The 21054-nt window shown below is 55.9% G+C and overlaps 1 protein-coding gene across 1 annotated transcript in view; it reads right to left on the bottom strand.

Moving 5' to 3' along the window:
• Positions 1–17331, bottom strand: part of TG (thyroglobulin) — a 228179-nt gene extending 210848 nt beyond the window's left edge. The window contains exons 1-8 of the mRNA XM_066372766.1: positions 17265–17331; positions 15804–15912; positions 14299–14396; positions 12910–13113; positions 12069–12228; positions 1440–1546; positions 820–963; positions 418–603 (exon numbers count right to left, since the gene is read on the bottom strand). Coding sequence (XP_066228863.1) covers positions 418–603; positions 820–963; positions 1440–1546; positions 12069–12228; positions 12910–13113; positions 14299–14396; positions 15804–15912; positions 17265–17331 — 1075 coding nt within the window. The remainder of the gene's footprint in view (positions 1–417; positions 604–819; positions 964–1439; positions 1547–12068; positions 12229–12909; positions 13114–14298; positions 14397–15803; positions 15913–17264) is intronic.
• Between the last annotated feature and the right edge of the window lie 3723 nt (positions 17332–21054).

Below are 21054 nucleotides of genomic sequence, written 5' to 3'. Positions count from 1 at the left end.
CACTTAGCTTCTGCTGCTCTTTAGACAGAGCTCACCTGTCCATATGTTCCTCCTTCTGGAAGCATCTGTCTTTTAAAACCCTGTTCAAATGTCACCTCTTCCAGGAAGCCTTTCTGAGTATCTCCTTCTCATATACTCTGGGAGGCAGAATTGGTCCCACCTTGCTTTGTGTTCCACTTGTCTCGTGGCACCTCTAAACTTAAGTCTCCTTTCTTTTTCTTCACGCGTGAGGCCCTACCTATGTCTGAGGAAGAACCCACGTCTGACCCAGGACCAGAAGCACGTTACAGGTTAAGAGGTTAGAGGTTAAGGGGTATTAGCAGCATCAACGGGCCCTGGAGCAGCTGGTCTGGAGAAACAAAGGCTTCTGGCCTGACCAGACCAAACTGGGGAGGGGTGGGCTGAAGGAAAACCCACCGCAAGCCGGCGAGGCCTCCTGCCGTCGACTTCCCTGGACCTCCTGGCCCTGGGCATCCACACACCAGCACGGCCCTTCCCTCTGGCACTGCACGGCCTGGTAGTCCCCGTTTCGGCGGCAGCTCGGAATGTGGGGGTGACCGAAGCTGGTCGCTGCAAACCGCTCTACTTCGCATTTTGTGGGGCCTGGGAGAAACGCGTGCAGAAGAGAGGGCCGTGAACGACCGTGGGCGCGCGTACAGCTCGCGCAGCGCGGGGCGGGGCGCACGGCTCCCGCTCACAGTCATTCATCTCCCCGCGCCCACGTGGCTGGAACCGCCGGGGGACCGCAGCGCGACTTGACAGCCCGCCTGCCCGCCTCCTGGCAGAAGGGTGCACGTCTGCCGAAGGCTGGTTACTCACATCGGAACCTGCCGGAAAGGACCATTTGTATTGCCAGGAACCGTCTCTGCAATATCCGGTACAGGGTGGTTTCCGCGAAGGTGGAAGCAAGGCCCAGGCCAGCGAAAATGGTGTCGTAAATCTCATCGAGGAGCAGCTCCAAACCTGAGCAAAGACAGCCAGCGTCCCCAGGTGAGGCTCCGTTCCGCATGGAAGTCCCGATCTTGCCACTTAAACAGATACTAAGAAGAGGACCAGAGCCTTCGCCATTAGGCATCGGGTCTGAACGAGTGTTAATGGTTTCCAAAGTCCGGGCTGCCGGGCAGGGCTGTGCAGGTGGCTCACAGCACAAGCCGCTCTGACGAGGGAGAGGAGACCAAACCCATCCTGTCTTCCACCTGCCAACCTCCCAGCGGCACCGGCCAGAGGGGTAGGGGCCTCCTTCCCATGTGCACAATGGCGCCAAGTGGGTCAGCAGCCGCGGTGCTCAGAGCACCACAGAGGAAAGCTTGCTAGCCAGGCCGTGCGACACCCACGGCCGCCTGGCTGGGGGCAGACCGGCCCTGCGACGCCCGCTCTGCAGGTAATGAGGGTGAGTGTCTCAGGCCCGGTGGATGCCACTCCCACCTCGGCGTGCTCACCTGTCTCCGCCAGCTCCCGCCCTTGACTGTCGGCACAGTGACAATACCCGGACACCTCGGGGAACCTTCTCCGGAAGGCGCTGAACGTCACGAAAGCATCTGGAAACCTGACAGAGAAGGAGATTTCTAGCCACCGTTTCATTAAAATATTTCCTGTAGAAATAACTCACGACCTCTTCCTATAGGAATAAGCGGATGTGGCCTCATCTCATCTGGGAAAAAAGAATGTCTGATTTTTTAATTTATTTTTTTTTAATCTCATGCCAGTTGCTCCGGGCTTCCTGCAGTATGTGTGTCGTTGTTTCTTTTTCCGAAGTTGGTGTCACCTGGCCAGTGCGAGGCTGGACCTGTTCAAATACTGCTGTGCTTGGCTGTCCTCTGCCAATTAGCCGCTTTCCTCACTCGCAGCATGTGACCGATTTGCCCCTACGCGTGTGTCTCCGAGGGTCAGGCAGAGACCGGGCGATGGACGTTGTCTCAGCACGTTCCTTCACTGGAACGCAGCTTCTAGAGACCAGAGGCCACGTTTGCTTTACAGACATATGGTAGAGTGCAGATGATCTCATTTGGGAGATCAAACAACTTCAGAGCCCTTTGCAACTTTTTAAGAGCTTGAAGAGGAGCCAGATCTCCCCACAGGAAATTCTTGAGAAGGACATTTCCCAGTTCCACAGTTTGAAACACACACACACACACAATCCATATGACATGACTGGCGAGGGCGGTAGAACCCTTTCCAGAAGCTCCTGACCCAGCGATTGCTATCGGGAGCTAGTTGGCCGCGGGCCCCATCCAGGAAGTCACGTGACCCTCAGGCTCGATGTTCAGCCAGACGAAGTTCTTCCCGTGTGCAATGGACGCTTTCGCAACCAGAGAGGAGGTTTTCAGCCCCACACGACCTTGAGAGGTTTGTTTCTACGTCCTGTAAAGCTAGTTCCTGAGACCCAAAGCCTAAGGTATTTCTCTTCCAGACCCGGGTCCAGAAGCAGATCCTCCGAACGATAAGTTAGCAGAGGCAGCTGCTCTCTCGACATCAAGAGGTCTCTGCTGCGGCGGAGTCTGGCCTAGCAGACGACAGAAAAACAACGCTGTGTCCGATGATCGGAACATCGAGACGTAAATTATAGTAAGTCCCCTAAATGGCTGTGTTCATAACATTATGTTAAAAGGATAGAATGCAAAATGGCCTGTACACACACTGCAGTTACTATGTGAATGAACTGGTGCGCCAGGCCTGTACACACGCTGCAGTTACTATGTGAATGAACTGGTGCGCCAGGCCTGTACACACGCTGCAGTTACTATGTGAATGAACTGGCGCGCCAGGCCCGTACACACGCTGCAGTTACTATGTGAATGAACTGGCGCGCCAGGCCCGTACACACGCTGCAGTTACTATGTGAATGAACTGGCGCGCCAGGCATGTGAATGAACTGGTGCGCCAGGCCCGTACACACGCTGCAGTTACTATGTGAATGAACTGGCGCGCCAGGCCCGTACACACGCTGCAGTTACTATGTGAATGAACTGGCGCGCCAGGCCCGTACACACGCTGCAGTTACTATGTGAATGAACTGGCGCGCCAGGCCCGTACACACGCTGCAGTTACTATGTGAATGAACTGGCGCGCCAGGCCCGTACACACGCTGCAGTTACTATGTGAATGAACTGGCGCGCCAGGCCCGTACACACGCTGCAGTTACTATGTGAATGAACTGGCGCGCCAGGCCCGTACACACGCTGCAGTTACTATGTGAATGAACTGGCGCGCCAGGCCCGTACACACGCTGCAGTTACTATGTGAATGAACTGGCGCGCCAGGCCCGTACACACGCTGCAGTTACTATGTGAATGAACTGGCGCGCCAGGCCCGTACACACGCTGCAGTTACTATGTGAATGAACTGGCGCGCCAGGCCCGTACACACGCTGCAGTTACTATGTGAATGAACTGGCGCGCCAGGCCCGTACACACGCTGCAGTTACTATGTGAATGAACTGGCGCGCCAGGCCCGTACACACGCTGCAGTTACTATGTGAATGAACTGGCGCGCCAGGCCCGTACACACGCTGCAGTTACTATGTGAATGAACTGGCGCGCCAGGCCCGTACACACGCTGCAGTTACTATGTGAATGAACTGGCGCGCCAGGCCCGTACACACGCTGCAGTTACTATGTGAATGAACTGGCGCGCCAGGCCCGTACACACGCTGCAGTTACTATGTGAATGAACTGGCGCGCCAGGCCCGTACACACGCTGCAGTTACTATGTGAATGAACTGGCGCGCCAGGCCCGTACACACGCTGCAGTTACTATGTGAATGAACTGGCGCGCCAGGCCCGTACACACACTGCAGTTACTATGTGAATGAACTGGCGCGCCAGGCCCGTACACACACTGCAGTTACTATGTGAATGAACTGGCGCGCCAGGCCCGTACACACGCTGCAGTTACTATGTGAATGAACTGGCGCGCCAGGCCCGTACACACACTGCAGTTACTATGTGAATGAACTGGCGCGCCAGGCCTGTACACACGCTGCAGTTACTATGTGAATGAACTGGCGTACACACGCTGCAGTTACTATGTGAATGAACTGGCGCGCCAGGCCTGTACACACGCTGCAGTTACTATGTGAATGAACTGGCGCGCCAGGCCAGTACACACGCTGCAGTTACTATGTGAATGAACTGGCGCGCCAGGCCCGTACACACGCTGCAGTTACTATGTGAATGAACTGGCGCGCCAGGCCCGTACACACGCTGCAGTTACTATGTGAATGAACTGGCGCGCCAGGCCCGTACACACGCTGCAGTTACTATGTGAATGAACTGGCGCGCCAGGCCCGTCCGTACACACGCTGCAGTTACTATGTGAATGAACTGGCGCGCCAGGCCTGTACACACGCTGCAGTTACTATGTGAATGAACTGGTGCGCCAGGCCTGTACACACGCTGCAGTTACTATGTGAATGAACTGGTGCGCCAGGCCTGTACACACGCTGCAGTTACTATGTGAATGAACTGGTGCGCCAGGCCTGTACACACACTGCAGTTACTATGTGAATGAACTGGTGCGGGCAAGCTGGACGCGGTGCAGAAACTGCACAGAGCCTGAACTGAATGCAAGGTGCAATAAGTATTCGTTCATTTGAATTAAAATGAATATGCAAAATGAAATAAAACAAATAACATAAAATAAACTAATGCCTAAGAAAGTGCTACAGTTACGGATTTTTACCACGCTGTTGGTCTCTTATAGTGGGTACTGGGTACGTGACTTAAATACAAAAACTTACATTAAGTTGAGCGATGCTTAACAGAAACTAAGAACGCACTTTGCCCAGTTGCCACGGACTGGAGGTATGTAATAGAAGTTCATTAGTTAGAACCTGGGATAATTGCATTCTAAAAGTGCTTTTAATAGTATAAGAATTACTTCCGTGGGTTCAGCCTCTTCTTTGTAAAAGACAATCTGTATAATGTTTAAAATGCACTTGTTGGTTAAATTCACTCAACACTCCTGCAAGGCAGGCGGTATTTTCTCATCCCCATTTCAGAGGTTAAAAGGTAAGGTGTGTCGGCCACCATCGCACAATAGTGGCGGGGGCTAGGGTTCAAATCCTGGTCTCAGGCTCCACGCGGTACCTGCCCCTGTCAGTGGGGGTTACTCAACGTGGGTTGGGCCGTACCTGGTTCCTGCCCCATGTCCTGAAAGGCAGGTGACTCTGTCCCGTTCTGACACTCTTCCCTTGTATACCCGACCTGGCACAGTGTCTGCTGCACAGCAGCCCCACCCAGGAGTCTCGGGGGAGGGGCATCAGATTGTCAGTCTAGGAGGATTTGCTTCTCTCGGCCACTCACCCATTCAGGTATGATGCCCCTTTGCCCGCCTGTAAGATGCACCACACTCTTCTCACTGAGTCATCTAGATAGCACGGGTTGCCAGGGCATCGGAGGCGAGGCTGATTGCTAAGGAGCCTAAGTGAGCGTAGTCACTAAGGGCAAGGGCTGATAAAAATGGATAAATAGGCCCTGGCCGGTTGGCTCCGTGGTGGAGCGTTAGCCCAGCATGTGGATGTCCGAGTTAGATTCAGTCAGGGCGCACAGGAGAAGCGCCCATCTGCCTCTCCATCCTTCCTCCTCTCGCTTCTTTCTCCCTCTCTTCTCTTCCCCTCTTGCAGCCAAGGCTCGATTGAAGTGAGTTGGCCCTGGCGCTAAGGACGGCTCCATGGTCTCTACCTCAGGCGCTAAAAAATGGCTCTGGTTGCAATGAAGCAATGGCCCCAGATGGGCAGAGCATCGTCCTTAGTGGGCTTGCAGGGTGGATCCTGGTCAGGGCACATGCGGGAGTCTGGTCTCTGCCTCCCCTCCTCTCACTAAATAAAAAATAAAATAAAATAAAATAAAAAACAGATAAACAAATTGAATTCAAAGTCAGATCACTTAGGCCTTGGTAATAGCACTAGCTCTTAACACCAGGACCTAGAATCTGCTGAGCCAGAACATAGCTCTCTAGTTAGTGCTTGGGCAAGGGCCTACGAGAGAAGGGGGAGGAGTCAGAGAAGGGGGAGGAGTCAGAGAAGGGGGAGGAGTCAGAAGACCTAGCCAAAGCTCACTCCCCTTGGCAATATGGTTTCTTCCACGCCACCAACCACTGCTAGGTAGCGTTAGTGGCGGCCCTCTTCTGGAGGCAAAAGGACCTGCTTCAAAGTAGGCAAACACGATGGCCCAGTTCCAGTGCAAATCATCGCCCGCAGCAGGTTGGCAGGTGAGCTGCCCCACAGGCTCCCGACTTCCCTGCAGCCCGTGGAAGTCAGCCCCCCGCCTGATACCACGTCTCCATTTGAATTTCCTCCAAAAATTGCCACAGACTCAACATTGCAAAATCAAATGTGTGACTTTTCCTTTCCAAACTCATCGTCTACCTTCCGTCTGGGAACAGGACCTCAGGGTCTCCTTAGACCCTTCACTCTCTCCCTCTCGCTCTCTATTCCTTTGCCAAGTTCCATGGATTTCACCTACTAAATATTCCTCCAGAGTCACCCGACCTCTCCACCCTCCTTCCCTCACCTACTCTCGTCTAAGCCATCACCTCTCGCCAGGAGCCTCCAAACCGGGTCACCTCCCAGCTCCCACTCTGCCTTCCCCCAATCCCAGTGCATCCCTTTCTAAGTCTAAGTACCACGGTTATTAAGACATTCCCAACCCCCCATCCCAGGCTTAGAATTCTTGGCGCAACATTGGGGAGGGATATCTAATACTTACACTAAAGAAATTACTCCTTGCTTATCTGAATCCAAATATAACTGCCCATCCCGTACTTTTTTACCTGGCAACCCTAGGTGCTAGGTCTAGACTTTCCACGCGGCCTCCATGGCTCCGGCCACTGTGCCCAGTGGAGTCGCTGGGCCTGGCACTGCCCGGGGCTGCTTATCAGAAAATTCCTGAATATGGCTGGGCTTCCAGTAACCAACCACCTGACCCTTCTCATGACCTTCCTGAATCAAAACTCGCTCTGAGACATGCTTGCCGACAAAAAAAAAAAAAATAAAGAAAGAAAGAGAGAAAGAAAGAAAGGATCCCATTTCAGGAGTAAATTTTTTTTTGTTTGTCTTACACAATGGATGCTTAGTCCTGAACTTTTGCATTTAACTTGACTGCCCTCTTGTGGAAAGAGATGTGAATTGTGCCTCAGACTGGCACCTGCCAGGTTCTCTGATGAACGGATTGTAAGCATTAATTGTAGGCCTACGGTGTGCCAGGCTCTGTGCTATGCGCCACAGGGGAAGCAGAGGAGTCGAGGTTGTGTGGGATAGTAAACGAAGCCAGACAGCTCTAGCACCCACCGATGTGCTTCTGAGGGTGAGTTCTACAACCTCTGGGGTTTCCAGCTCCTCGTTTGTTTGCTAAAGGCCACACTTAGCCGTTCGATTACTATTGTAAGTATTAACGTGGGTTAAGGGATGTCAGCTCCCCTGCAGGTAGCAAGCTTCTGCTTAAACGGAGCATGCACTGGCTTGCATCAGTGAGCATCAGTCAGTCAGACTGTGGGGAGATGTCCATGTGCTCACGGGCACTGGCTTGCATCAGTGAGCATCGGTCAGTCAGACTGTGGGGAGATGTCCATGTGCTCACGGGCACTGGCTTGCATCAGTGAGCATCGGTCAGTCAGACTCTGGGGAGATGTCCATGTGCTTACGGGCACTGGCTTGCATCAGTGAGCATCAGTCAGTCAGACTGTGGGGAGATGTCCATGTGCTCACATGCACTGGCTTGCATCAGTGAGCATCGGTCAGTCAGACTGTGGGGAGATGTCCATGTGCTCACGGGCACTGGCTTGCATCAGTGAGCATCGGTCAGTCAGACTGTGGGGAGATGTCCATGTGCTCACGGGCACTGGCTTGCATCAGTGAGCATCAGTCAGTCAGACTGTGGGGAGATGTCCATGTGCTCACATGCACTGGCTTGCATCAGTGAGCATCGGTCAGTCAGACTGTGGGGAGATGTTCATGTGCTCACGGGCACTGGCTTGCATCAGTGAGCATCGGTCAGTCAGACTGTGGGGAGATGTCCATGTGCTCACGGGCACTGGCTTGCATCAGTGAGCATCAGTCAGTCAGACTGTGGGGAGATGTTCATGTGCTCACGGGCACTGGCTTGCATCAGTGAGCATCAGTCAGTCAGACTGTGGGGAATGTTCATGTGCTCACGGGCACTGGCTTGCATCAGTGAGCATCAGTCAGTCAGACTGTGGGGAGATGTTCATGTGCTCACGGGCACTGGCTTGCATCAGTGAGCATCAGTCAGTCAGACTGTGGGGAGATGTCCATGTGCTCACATGCACTGGCTTGCATCAGTGAGCATCAGTCAGTCAGACTGTGGGGAGATGTCCATGTGCTCACGGGCACTGGCTTGCATCAGTGAGCATCGGTCAGTCAGACTGTGGGGAGATGTTCATGTGCTCACGGGCACTGGCTTGCATCAGTGAGCATCGGTCAGTCAGACTGTGGGGAGATGTCCATGTGCTCACGGGCACTGGCTTGCATCAGTGAGCATCGGTCAGTCAGACTGTGGGGAGATGTCCATGTGCTCACGGGCACTGGCTTGCATCAGTGAGCATCGGTCAGTCAGACTGTGGGGAGATGTCCATGTGCTCACGGGCACTGGCTTGCATCAGTGAGCATCGGTCAGTCAGACTGTGGGGAGATGTCCATGTGCTCACGGGCACTGGCTTGCATCAGTGAGCATCGGTCAGTCAGACTGTGGGGAGATGTTCATGTGCTCACGGGCACTGGCTTGCATCAGTGAGCATCGGTCAGTCAGACTGTGGGGAGATGTCCATGTGCTCACGGGCACTGGCTTGCATCAGTGAGCATCGGTCAGTCAGACTGTGGGGAGATGTCCATGTGCTCACGGGCACTGGCTTGCATCAGTGAGCATCGGTCAGTCAGACTGTGGGGAGATGTCCATGTGCTCACGGGCACTGGCTTGCATCAGTGAGCATCAGGCAGTCAGACTGTGGGGAGATGTTCATGTGCTCACGGGCAGGCCCTCTGGGCTGGGAGGGAGCTGGGGGTAGAAGATTTCATCATTTACTGACATTGGATTATGTGTAATAATTCCCTATAGAAGCACAATAATGTACAATTCCCACAGTGGTTTCAGCAATGAGGTTTTATCAGCTCTTCACCGTGCCCTAAAAAAGCAGGGTGTGGTCTCCATTTTACAGATGGGGAGACTGAGGCCCAGAGAAGGTCAGTGACCAACCAGTGTCAGAGTGCAAACAAGAGTCACAGTGGCAAATGCGAATGGGATCAGGCAGGTAATACAGATGGATGGGCGGGCAGGCCTGATACAGTAACAGGTCGTGGTGGGACCCGCAGCCCTGGAGGGTGTGCACACCGTCCAAAAAGAACAGGTCAAGGCCAATTTCTCGGTTCTATGGAAGAAAGTAAACAGGCCCCGTGCCCCACATCTTGTCCTTCAGAATCAGGAATTCAGAGTTTTGCCTGTCATGTTGAACAGATGAAACTGCTGATATTCAACTATTTTTACCTACATCAGTAGAAATTTTAGAGTTCAACTCTAAGTTCCCTAGTTTTAAAGTACCGTGCAGCTCAAACAAGCCCGGTCTCCAGGACAGTTCCTACTCACAGCTGCCAGTCTGTGACCTGGCTGGCACAGTCCTGAGAGCCCCTCTCTCATGCAGGTAGAGAAACTGGTTGTGGCCTTAGCTGGTGGCTCAGTAGATAGAGCACTGGCTCGGCGCATGGATATCCCAGGTTCAATTCTTGATCAGAGCACAGAGGAAAAGTGACTATCTGCTTCTCTTCCCTCCCTCTCCCCCCTCCCTCTCCCTTTTCTCTCCCTCTTCCCCTCCCACAGCCAGTGGCTTGATAGATTCAAGCATGGGCCTGGGCACTGAGGATGGCTCAGTTAGTCCCAGCACATTGGTCTTAGGCACTAAAAATAGCTCAATACTCGAGCATCGGCTCTAGATGGGGTGCCAGGGTGGATCCCAGTTGGGTCACATGCAGGAGTCTGCCTCACTATCTCCCTTCCTCTTGCTTAAAAAAAAAAAGAAAAAGAAAAAGAAAGGAAACAGACTGTTTGGAAGCTGGCCCCATAAAGGCTCGGGTTCTCCACGAGAATTCCTATCAGAATTCTCAGCCCAATGTTCTTATTTATTTCTACCATTGTGCCCCCCCCCATGGGGAATACGGTCCAAGACCCCCAGGGGATGCCTGAAACCACAGCGTGTGGTGAACTTATCTATATATACTGTTCCTCCCCACACATTCATGCTTATGATAAAGCTTCATTTACAAAGTTAAGCACAGTAAGACATTAACAACAACAGCTAATAATAAACTAGAACAATTACAACAATATGCTGCAAATAAATGTCATGTGAATGCGGTCTCTCTCTCAATCCTAATGGGACTGTCCTCACCTTCTCACTTAAACGAAGCCCTTACGGCAGGGGTCCCCAAACTTTTTACACAGGGGGCCAGTTCACTGTCCCTCAGACTGTTGGAGGGCTGGACTATAAAAAAAACTATGAACAAATCCCTATGCACACTGCACATATCTTATTTTAAAGTAAAAAAACAAAACGGGAACAAATACAATATTTAAAATAAAGAACAAGTAAATTTAAATCAACAAACTGACCAATATTTCAGTGGGAACTATGCTTCTCTCACTGACCACCAATGAAAGAGGTGCCCCTTCCAGAAGTGCGGCGGGGGCCGGATAGGATAAATGGCCTCAGGGGGCCGCATGTGGCCCGCGGGCCGTAGTTTGGGGACCCCTGCCTTACGGCCTCTGGGGGGCGTGTCTCAACTGCCAGCATCACGGCTACTCTTCATTTCAGGACTGCTACTAAGTAAAATCAGGGGGACTTGAACTCAGGCACAAGGACACCACGAGAGGGGATCGACCTGGTAACCAAGATGGCTCCTAAGTGACCACCAGGAGGAGTGTCCACAGCATGGAGACGCTGGCAAGGGGGCGGAGTCACATCCTCGTCCGGAGAGGGGGGGCTCACAAGATTTCATCACGTGACTCAGAACATCTCGCTTTTTAAAACTTAACGAATTGTTTATTTCTGGAATTTTGCATTTAATATTTTTGGACTGTGGTGGATCTCAGGTAACCAGAACCGTGGAATGCAAAACCGTGGCTAAGGAGGGATATCTGAGCTCAGGGCATTTCCACTGCCCCTGCCGCCGGGGCGGACCCTGTCCGAGAGGAGGCAGCCGCCCCGAATAACCAGGTTACCTGATGACGAGTCCTGAAATCCGTAATGCGTCTCCCCTTTGAAATTTGCTATTTACATCTTTAAACTTACGGTACTTCTAAGCGCACGCATGCACGCAATTTACAAAACAAAGGACAAAGACGGTCATATCCACGCTTTTTCTAGTGCGGCCTTGTTCTCCTTTTCTGTGGATTCCCACCTCCAGCCCCAGCCCTGGCCTTCGCGGCTCCCGTGACCACCGCCCGCGCGTGCTAATTCACATCACTGTCTGTGCCACCCAGCACTCTGCACACACATAAGCACCAGCACACAATCACACAATCACACCCTCGGCTATGCACATCAAAGGATCCGTTTGCTTCTTTGTTTTCTAGAAGTTAATCATGTCATGTTATCTGTACTTTGTATCTTCTATGGTATTATCATACTATGTTGCAGAAGCCTCCCCCAGGCAGTTGGCTCCATTGTAATACATTCCCTTTCACGCTGCATAAATATTTATGGCGGACACCTCAGGCTGCCCAGTCACTTTGTTCCAGTTTTCTGCTACAATGAAAACCAATGCAGGAGACGGTGCAGTACACATGTCCTCACATTCTGGCGTTTCTGTTTCGGTGGGCTGGCTGGGCCTGAGGGTTCATGTATTTTTAATTCGCAGAGCTGTTGCCAGCTTGCTCTGTGAAAAGTGCCGTCAACCTTCAGAAGACCTCCAGCAGCTTATGAAAGTCAGGCCTCTCTCAAACCCCACAGGGTCACATGCATGACACATCGCAGCGCCCAGCCCCAAGGTGGGCACAAGCTTTGGCAGGAGATAGGAAGGGATGTCCCAGCAACGGGCACGCCCGCAGGCTTGCTCCCCTTACCTGTTGTAGCTGTGGACCAGGTCGAAAACCATCATGTCTGTGGTGTTCACAAACTTGCACTGGACGGGCAGGAACCCTCCATCGGGAGAACACTGGGGCGGTGACTTGTCCCCGACCCCGTGGAGAAGGCGGCGGTTTCTTATCTCGCAGCTCCTTGGACCTGAAAATTTCCAAGGAAATACGTTCACTTATGTAAGAATAGGACCCTGGCCAGTTGGCTCAGTGGTAGAGAATCCGTCTGGTGTATAGAAGTCCTGGGTTCAATTCTCGGTCAGGGCACACAGGAGAAGCACTCATCTGCTTCTCCACCCCTCTCTCTCCCCTTCCCTCTTTCTCTCTTCCTCTCCCACAACCAAGACTCCATTGGTTTGAGTGCATTGGCCCTGGGCCCTGAGGATGGCTCCAGGGCCTCACCTCAGGCACTAAAATAGCTTGGTTGCCAAGTAACAGAGCAACACTGCAGATGGGCAGAGCATGGTAGGGGGGCTTGCCAGGTGGATCCTGGTTGGGGCATATGAGGGAGTCTGTCTCTCTGCCCCCCACTCCTCACTTAGTAATAAAAGTAATAATAATAATAATAAAGACTAGGTGCAGATGCTTCTACAGCCTACAGGCTTACATTCATGCTACATTCACATGGCAGCCGGAGACCCAAGCAGGGACTACGGTCTCACAACCCTGCTTAGGCTTCTAAGAAACAGCCAGCGCACATGGATCCCCCACCATATGGAGATATCGGAAGTGAGAGGCTCTTCCTCAGAGGCTCCCGTCCCGCCCGCGGCCAGGTCCTCTGCTCTGGTTTTGGTTATGGGAGGGAAGCCACGTGCGCAGGAACACTCACATCTCACGGGCCTCCCCCGCTGGCGGGTCCCGTACACCTCCATCCCGTCCGCGTCCACGCACCAGCACTGCCGCCGCTGCGCGTCACACTGCACGGGCGCGTACGCCCCCGAGGCCTGGCACTGGGGCAGGTAGGGGGTGGCCGTGCTGTTGAGGTAGCCGCTCAGCAGGATTTGCTGCCTCTGCAGCTGGCAGAAGGACCGGCCTGCGGGCAGGAGGGGCAGTGTCAGGCGTCAGCCCAGGAGAACTCCCGCTCCCTCCCCCGAGGGGGGCGGGCGGCCCTTCCCACAGCCGAGAGGTTCCCACCCACCAGGCCTGGGATGCCCGGTGAGCTGGGGTCAGCCCGGGACCAGCGTTCCGACTGTCCGCCCCGCCCCAGGATTCCTTCCGGCAGCCCGCAGACCAGGTCTGGAGAGGGCAGCTCTCACCCTGCCCCATCCCCCGTCTCCCGGACACCCCAGCACCCTGGTGCTGTAGAGGTGGCTGTGAACGGAGCACAGGCCTGGCTGTTAAAAGAGCTTGCCTGAGTCTGAATTCCCCCGAGGGCTTGCTGTGCAACCTTGGAGAAGTTGCTTCACCTCTCTGTGCCTCACTCACCTTACCTGGAGACTTGAAAATACAACTGCCCTCCTTCAGCTGCGTGAGGATCGGTGACATGAGCGCTGCCTGCCCTGACTGAATGTCTACTTTGTGCCAGGTGTCTTACACATGTGTTAAGCCCCTGCACACCCTGTGAGGCCGAACCTACGTTCAGCGAGGGCGTGTGACCTGCTCAGGGTCACTCACCAGCGGGCTGGGAACCAGCCCCAGCCATGCGGGCCGGGCAACACCAGTGCCCGAAACAGGACTTTCCTCCATTAAAGGGCAGCGTGGTTCTAGACTCTAGTTCACCGTTTGAAGGTGACCAGCTTCCGGTGACCTTTGTGTTAGGCTTAACTGTGACATGCTGTAAACGGAAACTGCTTCTTTAACGACTCATCCCAATCGTTACTTTCACAGGGGAGTTTTCACCTAAGTCTCTGACATCAGAAACAGCTCAGGTGAGAACACGCTTCGCGGCGACCTGGCTGCTCCCTGGCTCAGAGGCCTTTCCCGTCTGGCCACCACGGTGTCCCCGGCACCGGGCCCAGACACCGGCATGTGGGGGAACTCCATCGCCATTTGCCGAACAAGTGACTTGGTGGCCCCGCTGGACTTTGTCACAGGAGTCCTGCCAGACACGGATCTCCCGTGCAGGACTGTCCACCCAACTCGAGGAAGAGCCAGCGGCCCAGAGGGACCCCTGCCTGGCCACCCGCTGAGCCCAGCACTCCCTCCCACACCCGCCTGGCCCCAGCAAGGTCCCCCTCTCCCAGGGGACAGCCCTGTCACCCCCCCCTTTCCCACTTACACGCCGCGGGCCTCCCGGGCCGCCGGCTGCCGGGCACTTCGCTGCCATCGGCGTCCACGCACCAGCAGGAACGGCCATGGTTCTCGCACTGGACGGGTCTGCGGGGAGGCAGGGCACAGGGACACGGTTACCGGCTCCTCCGCCCTCAGGGACACGGTTACCGGCTCCTCCGCCCTCAGGGACACGGTTACCGGCTCCTCCGCCCTCAGGGACACGGTTACCGGCTCCTCCGCCCTCAGGGACACGGTTACCGGCTCCTCCGCCCTCCCAGTCCTCCAGGTTTCCATTCGTGTGCATTAGGGAGCGATCGGAGCGGAGGCGGCCGGTGACTCGGAAGGGAAAAGCCTTTCCTCCCCGCTCTGCTAACCCGGCCGCCTCAGCCATGCCCCCCGCGGCCCCATCGGCAGGCTCTGCAGCAAGTGGCCGTCCTGCGGCCTGACGCCTCAGCCCCATGGAGGCCGCGCACAGTCAGCGAGAGCCCTCTTTACGTGGGCCAGGGGCGAGGGCTCATAACGGGGACTCAGCGAGCAGGCCCTCGGTTCTGGGGGACACAGGGAAGCACAGGCTTGGGGGTCCCCGGGGGGCGCAGCGGTGGCGGCACTGAGGCCGGAGGAGGCCCAGGCGTTCTGAAAGGCGCTGCAGGTCGAGGGCAGAGGGTGGGCTTGAAACCACACGGCTAGAACGGGGGAAAGCCACCACATAATCAGGCCAGTGAGGGCAGCCAGCTGTCCCGACTTCTCTGCGGCCCCAGGAGTCCCAGGGACCCGCCTGACTTGTACTCCGGGGAGCTGGTCAGAAGGAGCGCAGTCCGGCACGCGGGGCACAGGGGAAACAGAGGCTGGGAGGGCCGTTCACTCCGTTTCACCCCGTTTCCCGCATGACAGTCCTGGAGGGGGTCCCCCAACTTCCAGGCGGTGAGAAGAGCCTGGCAAGTTACACTGTATCCCCGGCAAAGAATTCCTGGGTGTGCAGTGCAGCAAGGTGGGGAGGGTCGCTTAGGTTGTCACTGCACTCCACGGGGAGAGAGTCAGGGCCCCAAGTGCATGATCGGACAGCAGAGAAGCCCCCTCAGAGGGGGGCTCCCTGGAGAGACCGCAGTAGGAAGCCCAGAGCCGGACCCAGCAGCCATGGACCTGAAGTCCAGCTTGCTTCCGCCCCCTCCGCCTCTGACTTCTCAAGGGCAGAACGGGAGGGGAGGCACCCGAGCGTCAATCATTCTGTCCTGCGCACCCTCTACTAACAGAATTACGGTAAAGGTTTTGGCAGAAAAGGAAGGGATGTCCTTGGTCCTGGCTGGGAGGAAGCATGGGTGGGCACTCGGGGTCAGACTGTCCAGTGTTGATCAGCCTGGGGAACCGAGAGGGGCAGGCACCCTGCTGATGACAGTGGTCACATCTCAGCCCCTAGAGGAGAGTGAAGGTCATAGCACCAGGCTGGAGAAAACGAGCTGTTTCTGAAAGGCCTCTGAGGACCCCGAGGGCCCGCGGGGCTGAGGTAACCCTTACTGGAAGCTGCCATCTTCAGCGCACTGGGGGACGTAGTCTGCTTGCTCCCTGAAGGCCCTTTCCCTCCGCAGCTCGCAGGGACGGAGGGGCTGGGCGTCCACCTGGTATTCTACACGGAGGGAAGCGACGTGTCAGAGCTCAGTGCGGCCCGGGCTCCGGGAACAGAAGCGGGGTCCCCCCAGCACAGACGCTCTTCTGCACCCCATTTCCAACATCATCACCGGACCCTAGGTTCCAACCTGTAATTCTGCAACTATTCACACTTTTCCAAGTGTGACATTAACTCATCTCATCCTCAACACACCCTGGTGAGGGAAGAGGGGGCGATATCTCCGTTTTATCCGTGTGACACTGAGACAGGGCCAGAGAAGGTCACCCGCTCAAGGTCAATACAGCAGGAAGGAGAAGGGTTCAGAAGAGACCCTTGGCCTGCACGGTTGGGTTAGGTCAGAACACCATCAACGGGGTGTTCTCGGGTTTATCAAGCTCTCCCTGCAGAGAGAGAGCACTGTCTTCCGGCACGGAGCAGAAATACAAATTCATTAATGAGTCTCACGTGTCTTATTCTCACTGAGAACATATGAAATAGGCCAGGGCTTACTCGGAAGCTGCAGTCGCATCAGGGGGTCAGTGTCCTTTGCTTCCTTTTCCACAGAGGAAACGGAAGCTTAGACTTTTCCAAAGTCACACAGCGAGCGCCTGAGCCACGGCAGCCAAAGCACGGTCTATTTCACTTCACAGGTAAATGTGTGTGTGTGGGGGGGGGGGGAGTGGTTGCTACCTGCTGACTACAATGTGTGTGTGTGTGTGGGGGGGAGAAGTGGTTGCTACCTGCTGACTACAATGTGTGTGTGTGGGGGGGGGGGAGAAGTGGTTGCTACCTGCTGACTACAATGTGTGTGTGGGGGGGGGGGGGAGTGGTTGCTACCTGCTGACTACAATGTGTGTGTGTGGGGGGGGAGAAGTGGTTGCTACCTGCTGTCTACAATGTGTGTGTGGGGGGGGAGAAGTGGTTGCTACCTGCTGACTACAATGTGTGTGTGTGGGGGGGGAGTGGTTGCTACCTGCTGACTACAATGTGTGTGTGGGGGGGGAGAAGTGGTTGCTACCTGCTGACTACAATGTGTGTGTGTGTGGGGGGGGAGTGGTTGCTACCTGCTGACTACTCAGCTGCCTCCCATGGATGACCTAGGCCTGGAGGTAGCTAAGGACATGGAAAAAGAAAATGTCACTTCGCCAACAGTGTGGGGTGCAGGGAGTTAGAATTAAATTAGTTAGTTCCCCGTTTCCTGTTCAGCATTCACTAGCTCTGTGACCTGTGACCTCAGACAACAGAGTCCACCTCTCAGAATCTCTGTCTCTTCATCTGTAAGGGAAAGAGCAAATAACCAAGGAAAGGGACACGGGAGGGGTTAGACCTCCCCCCTCCTCCCGCCCCAGGGCCTTGGGCTGGGAACTCACCGAAAATGTTGGCTGACACCAAGCGGGCTGAGCCCAGCAGGCTGAAGACCCACAGGGCCAGCGCCATTCTCCTGAGCCCTCCCCGGGGAGAAGAGCTAGAAGCACTCCTGTGCCAGGGCTCTGGGCAGGGGGCCTTTATGGAGCTGCAGTGCCCCCCCCACTGGGCACTCAGGAAAGCAGCCCCGCCCTGTGTTCTCTGTGGGTCACAAGGGTTCCTCCACCCGCGGCTGCCCCCTGAGGACACTTGTGTGGCCGGTGGGGGGTGAAACCCTTGCTGAGGACGTGGGGGAGCCGACTTGGGGTGGGTGGCTTCCAAACGCATCTACACACGGGGAGCCACAGCTCCGCGGCTCCGTGGGCAACAGGCTCAGGCCCCCGGGGAGAAAAGCCGCTCCTCCTCCTCCCTCCTTCCTTCCATCCCTCCGTCCCTTCCTTCCTCCCTCCTTCCTTCCACCCTCCATCCCTTCCTTCCTCCCTCCTTCCTTCCATCCCTCCATCCCTTCCTTCCACCCTCCATCCCTTCCTTCCTCCCTCCTTCCTTCCACCCTCCATCCCTTCCTTCCACCCTCCATCCCTTCCTTCCACCCTCCATCCCTTCCTTCCACCCTCCATCCCTTCCTTCCTCCCTCCTTCCTTCCATCCCTTCCTTCCATCCCTCCATCCCTTCCTTCCACCCTCCATCCCTTCCTTCCTCCCTCCTTCCTTCCTCCCTCCTTCCTTCCATCCCTCCATCCCTTCCTTCCTCCCTCCTTCCTTCCATCCCTCCATCCCTTCCTTCCTTTCCTCCTCCCTCCTTCCTTCCTCCCTCCTTCTTTCCACCCTCCATCCCTTCCTTCCTCCCTCCTTCCTTCCATCCCTCCATCCCTTCCTTCCTCCCTCCTTCCTTCCACCCTCCATCCCTCCCTTCCTCTCCTCCTCCCCCCGCCTTCCCTCTTCCCTTCGACCACTAGATTTTTAGAGCCCAGCAGTGAGCAGATGCCATGCTAGGCAATGGTACGGCAGAGAATGAAACAGGCAAAGTCAGGACGGTAGACTGTCAGGGTGTCAGCGAGGGGAGCCAGACACACACATTCACGCTGATATTTGTCCTCCTCTCCCCGCTGCCTGGGACTGCTGATGTCACCAACCTGCAGGGAGCAGGAACTACATCTTCTGTACATCGTACACCACCAGCGTGTTTTCTCTGAGCAAAGCTAGCTTCCTTCCTTCGCTCCTGTCCCTCTGTGTGACCTGGCAAGGTGACCTGGTCCCCGCCCGCCCCCCTAGCCCCAGCCTCCTTCTCGAGAAAACAGAAATACCAGGAGAACAGTGATGGGGACCCACTTGCTAGGGAGGCTGTGGGAATAAACGAGACACTGACGAGTACGTGCCTACGACGTGCTAGTAGTTGTCACTATTAATTTTCCTATTGGCAAATGACATTGTGCCAGGCAAGGACAGGTACACGGAACCTAGCAGGGTGAGAGGCGAGGGACAGGTCAGGACAGGCGGGGGGGTGGGGAGGGAGCAAAGAGGACCTCGCTGTGAATGTGGCAGTTGAGTGGAAACAAACAGCGAACGGGACTCTGGGGGGACATGGTTCGAGGGAGAGGGAGGGCAGGAGGACAGGCTGGGAGGGGCAGCTGACCAGCACAGCTTCCTGCCTGGCCTCCCGGCCTCCCGCCCTGGCCCTGCCAGGCCGTTTCTCCCCTGCAGGGGCGGGGGATGGAGACACGCTCCTTGGGTGTTCAGGAAGAGGCGTGGGCAGGTCTTAACGACCGCTTAGCCATGGGGACTTGGCATAACTAAGGAGACATTTCGATGATTTGAGAATGTGTGTTGGCATTTTCTGGTAAAGAAGACCCAAGAGGAAGAACTTCCCACCACTCGGCCCTGTTGCTGCTCCGACTACAGGAACCAAGGCCCACCCCGTGCTATGGAGAGCCCGCCGTATCTCTTCACTACCCTAGTGGAACAATCACAGCCTAATGTAGCCAGCCCACCCCGAAGTGCAGGCACAGAGCTAGAGGCCTCAGCCGGTGCTGAGTCATCCACGCTGGCCCGGGCCCCAGGGAGCAAGAGTGTGTCAGCACCTCCTGCCCGTGACAGGCACTCCGCTCCACTGGGTTTGGTGCCTTGGGGACGCTGGAACTCATCTACCAGGAACGAGGAGTGCTGTGAGGTCAAGGAACTTCGGACAGTGAGCGGACTCCACTTGAGAAGTCACCGGGAGGAGGGCGCTGCTCAGATGGCTCCAGAGGGGAGAGCCCACTGGGCTGGAACCGCCCGGGAGAAGTGCTTCTTTCCACCCAAGCAACAGAGCGGTGAGCTCAGAGACGACCACGCCGCCGGCACTGCCCTCCCGCACGGATCCACGTTCTCATCGTGACTCAGCTCCTGGGCTCCACGCTCAGAGCCGGACCCAGCAGCCATGGACCTGAAGTCCAGCTTGCTTCCGCCCCCTCCGCCTCTGACTTCTCAAGGGCAGAACGGGAGGGGAGGCACCCAAGCGTCAATCATTCTGTCCTGCGCACCCTCTACTAACGGAATTACGGTAAAGGTTTTGGCAGAAAAGGAAGGGATGTCCTTGGTCCTGGCTGGGAGGAAGCATGGGTGGGCACTCGGGGTCAGACTGTCCAGTGTTGATCAGCCTGGGGAACCGAGAGGGGCAGGCACCCTCCTAATGACAGTGGTCACATCTCAGCCCCTAGAGGAGAGTGAAGGTCATAGCACCAGGCTGGAGAAAAGGGGATGTTTCTGAAAGGCCTCCGAGGACCCCGAGCGCCCGCGTGGCCGCCACCAAGCCGGGGGGGACGTGCAAGCTTCTGTGCTCACTCCAGGTGGCAGAGCCCTGGCCTGGCCCTCACCCCTGCTGCAGGCCCTGTCCTCCGTCCTCCTGGCAGGCCACCCCTCGGCGGGACAGCCACCTTCCCACTCTCCCTGTCCCCAAATACAATCACAGAGCCTCTCTGCCGTCCCCGGCCTTCTCGACGGTTCCTGCGCTATGTGTAACGAGCACTTACTTCCTAAAGACTTGGGGGAAATGGAGAGAAAATGGAATTTAAAGGAGATGGCTTCGAAATATCAGATGTCACTGACACCTGTCAGCGGTCACCCAGCGCAGATCTCTCATCCAAGCCGCCTGTCCCCTAGCCCGGCCGCACCGCTGCTGGATAACTCTCCCGTCCGCGTCTGTCTCCCACCCCCAGGAGCTCAGAACCACACCCTTCTTCTCCTGGGTCGCCAGGGTGATACCCGAAATTCCTGGTACACAACGTATGCTTCCAGGAAGGTGGAATCGACATACTTCCCCTGTCCCTCCTGCTGAGCGCAGCTAAGTTCCCCGGATGTCCCAGATAAACAAGCAGAACGGAGCAGGGCAGCCAGCTCGCCAGCTCGGGGCAGGAGGGACCATGCGGAAGTGAGCCTTGTGGACTGGGCTTGGCCTCGTGGACCTCAGACCAGGTGTTGCAGAAGCAGCCACCTAGAAAACCCCCCAAAAAGCCTCTGGAGCCCAAGCTCCAGGAAATGGGCAGCAGGCACTGCAGAGAACGGTGACTCCACTCTCTCCCTCGCTCGCACAGGCCCCTAGGGACAGACAGAGTCCACCCTTAGCGAGCGACAGGGGGCTCCCCGGAGCCCTGCACAGGGTCCGTGCAGACCACGTGGGGAGCCTGGACCTCCACCCCTACCCAGTGGTGATAAGGGGGTGCTCTCCCCGTCCAGCAGGGTGGCGTCAGGCAGGGCCTGGCGGAGGGGCAGGACTGGCACCACTGCCCAGCAGCAGCGAGGCCGTTTCTCGGTGAGTCAC

The sequence above is a fragment of the Saccopteryx leptura genome, chromosome 3, assembly GCF_036850995.1.
Source record: "Saccopteryx leptura isolate mSacLep1 chromosome 3, mSacLep1_pri_phased_curated, whole genome shotgun sequence".
Classification (NCBI taxonomy): Eukaryota; Metazoa; Chordata; class Mammalia; order Chiroptera; family Emballonuridae; genus Saccopteryx; species Saccopteryx leptura.
This window is presented reverse-complemented; position numbering and strand designations above follow the sequence as displayed.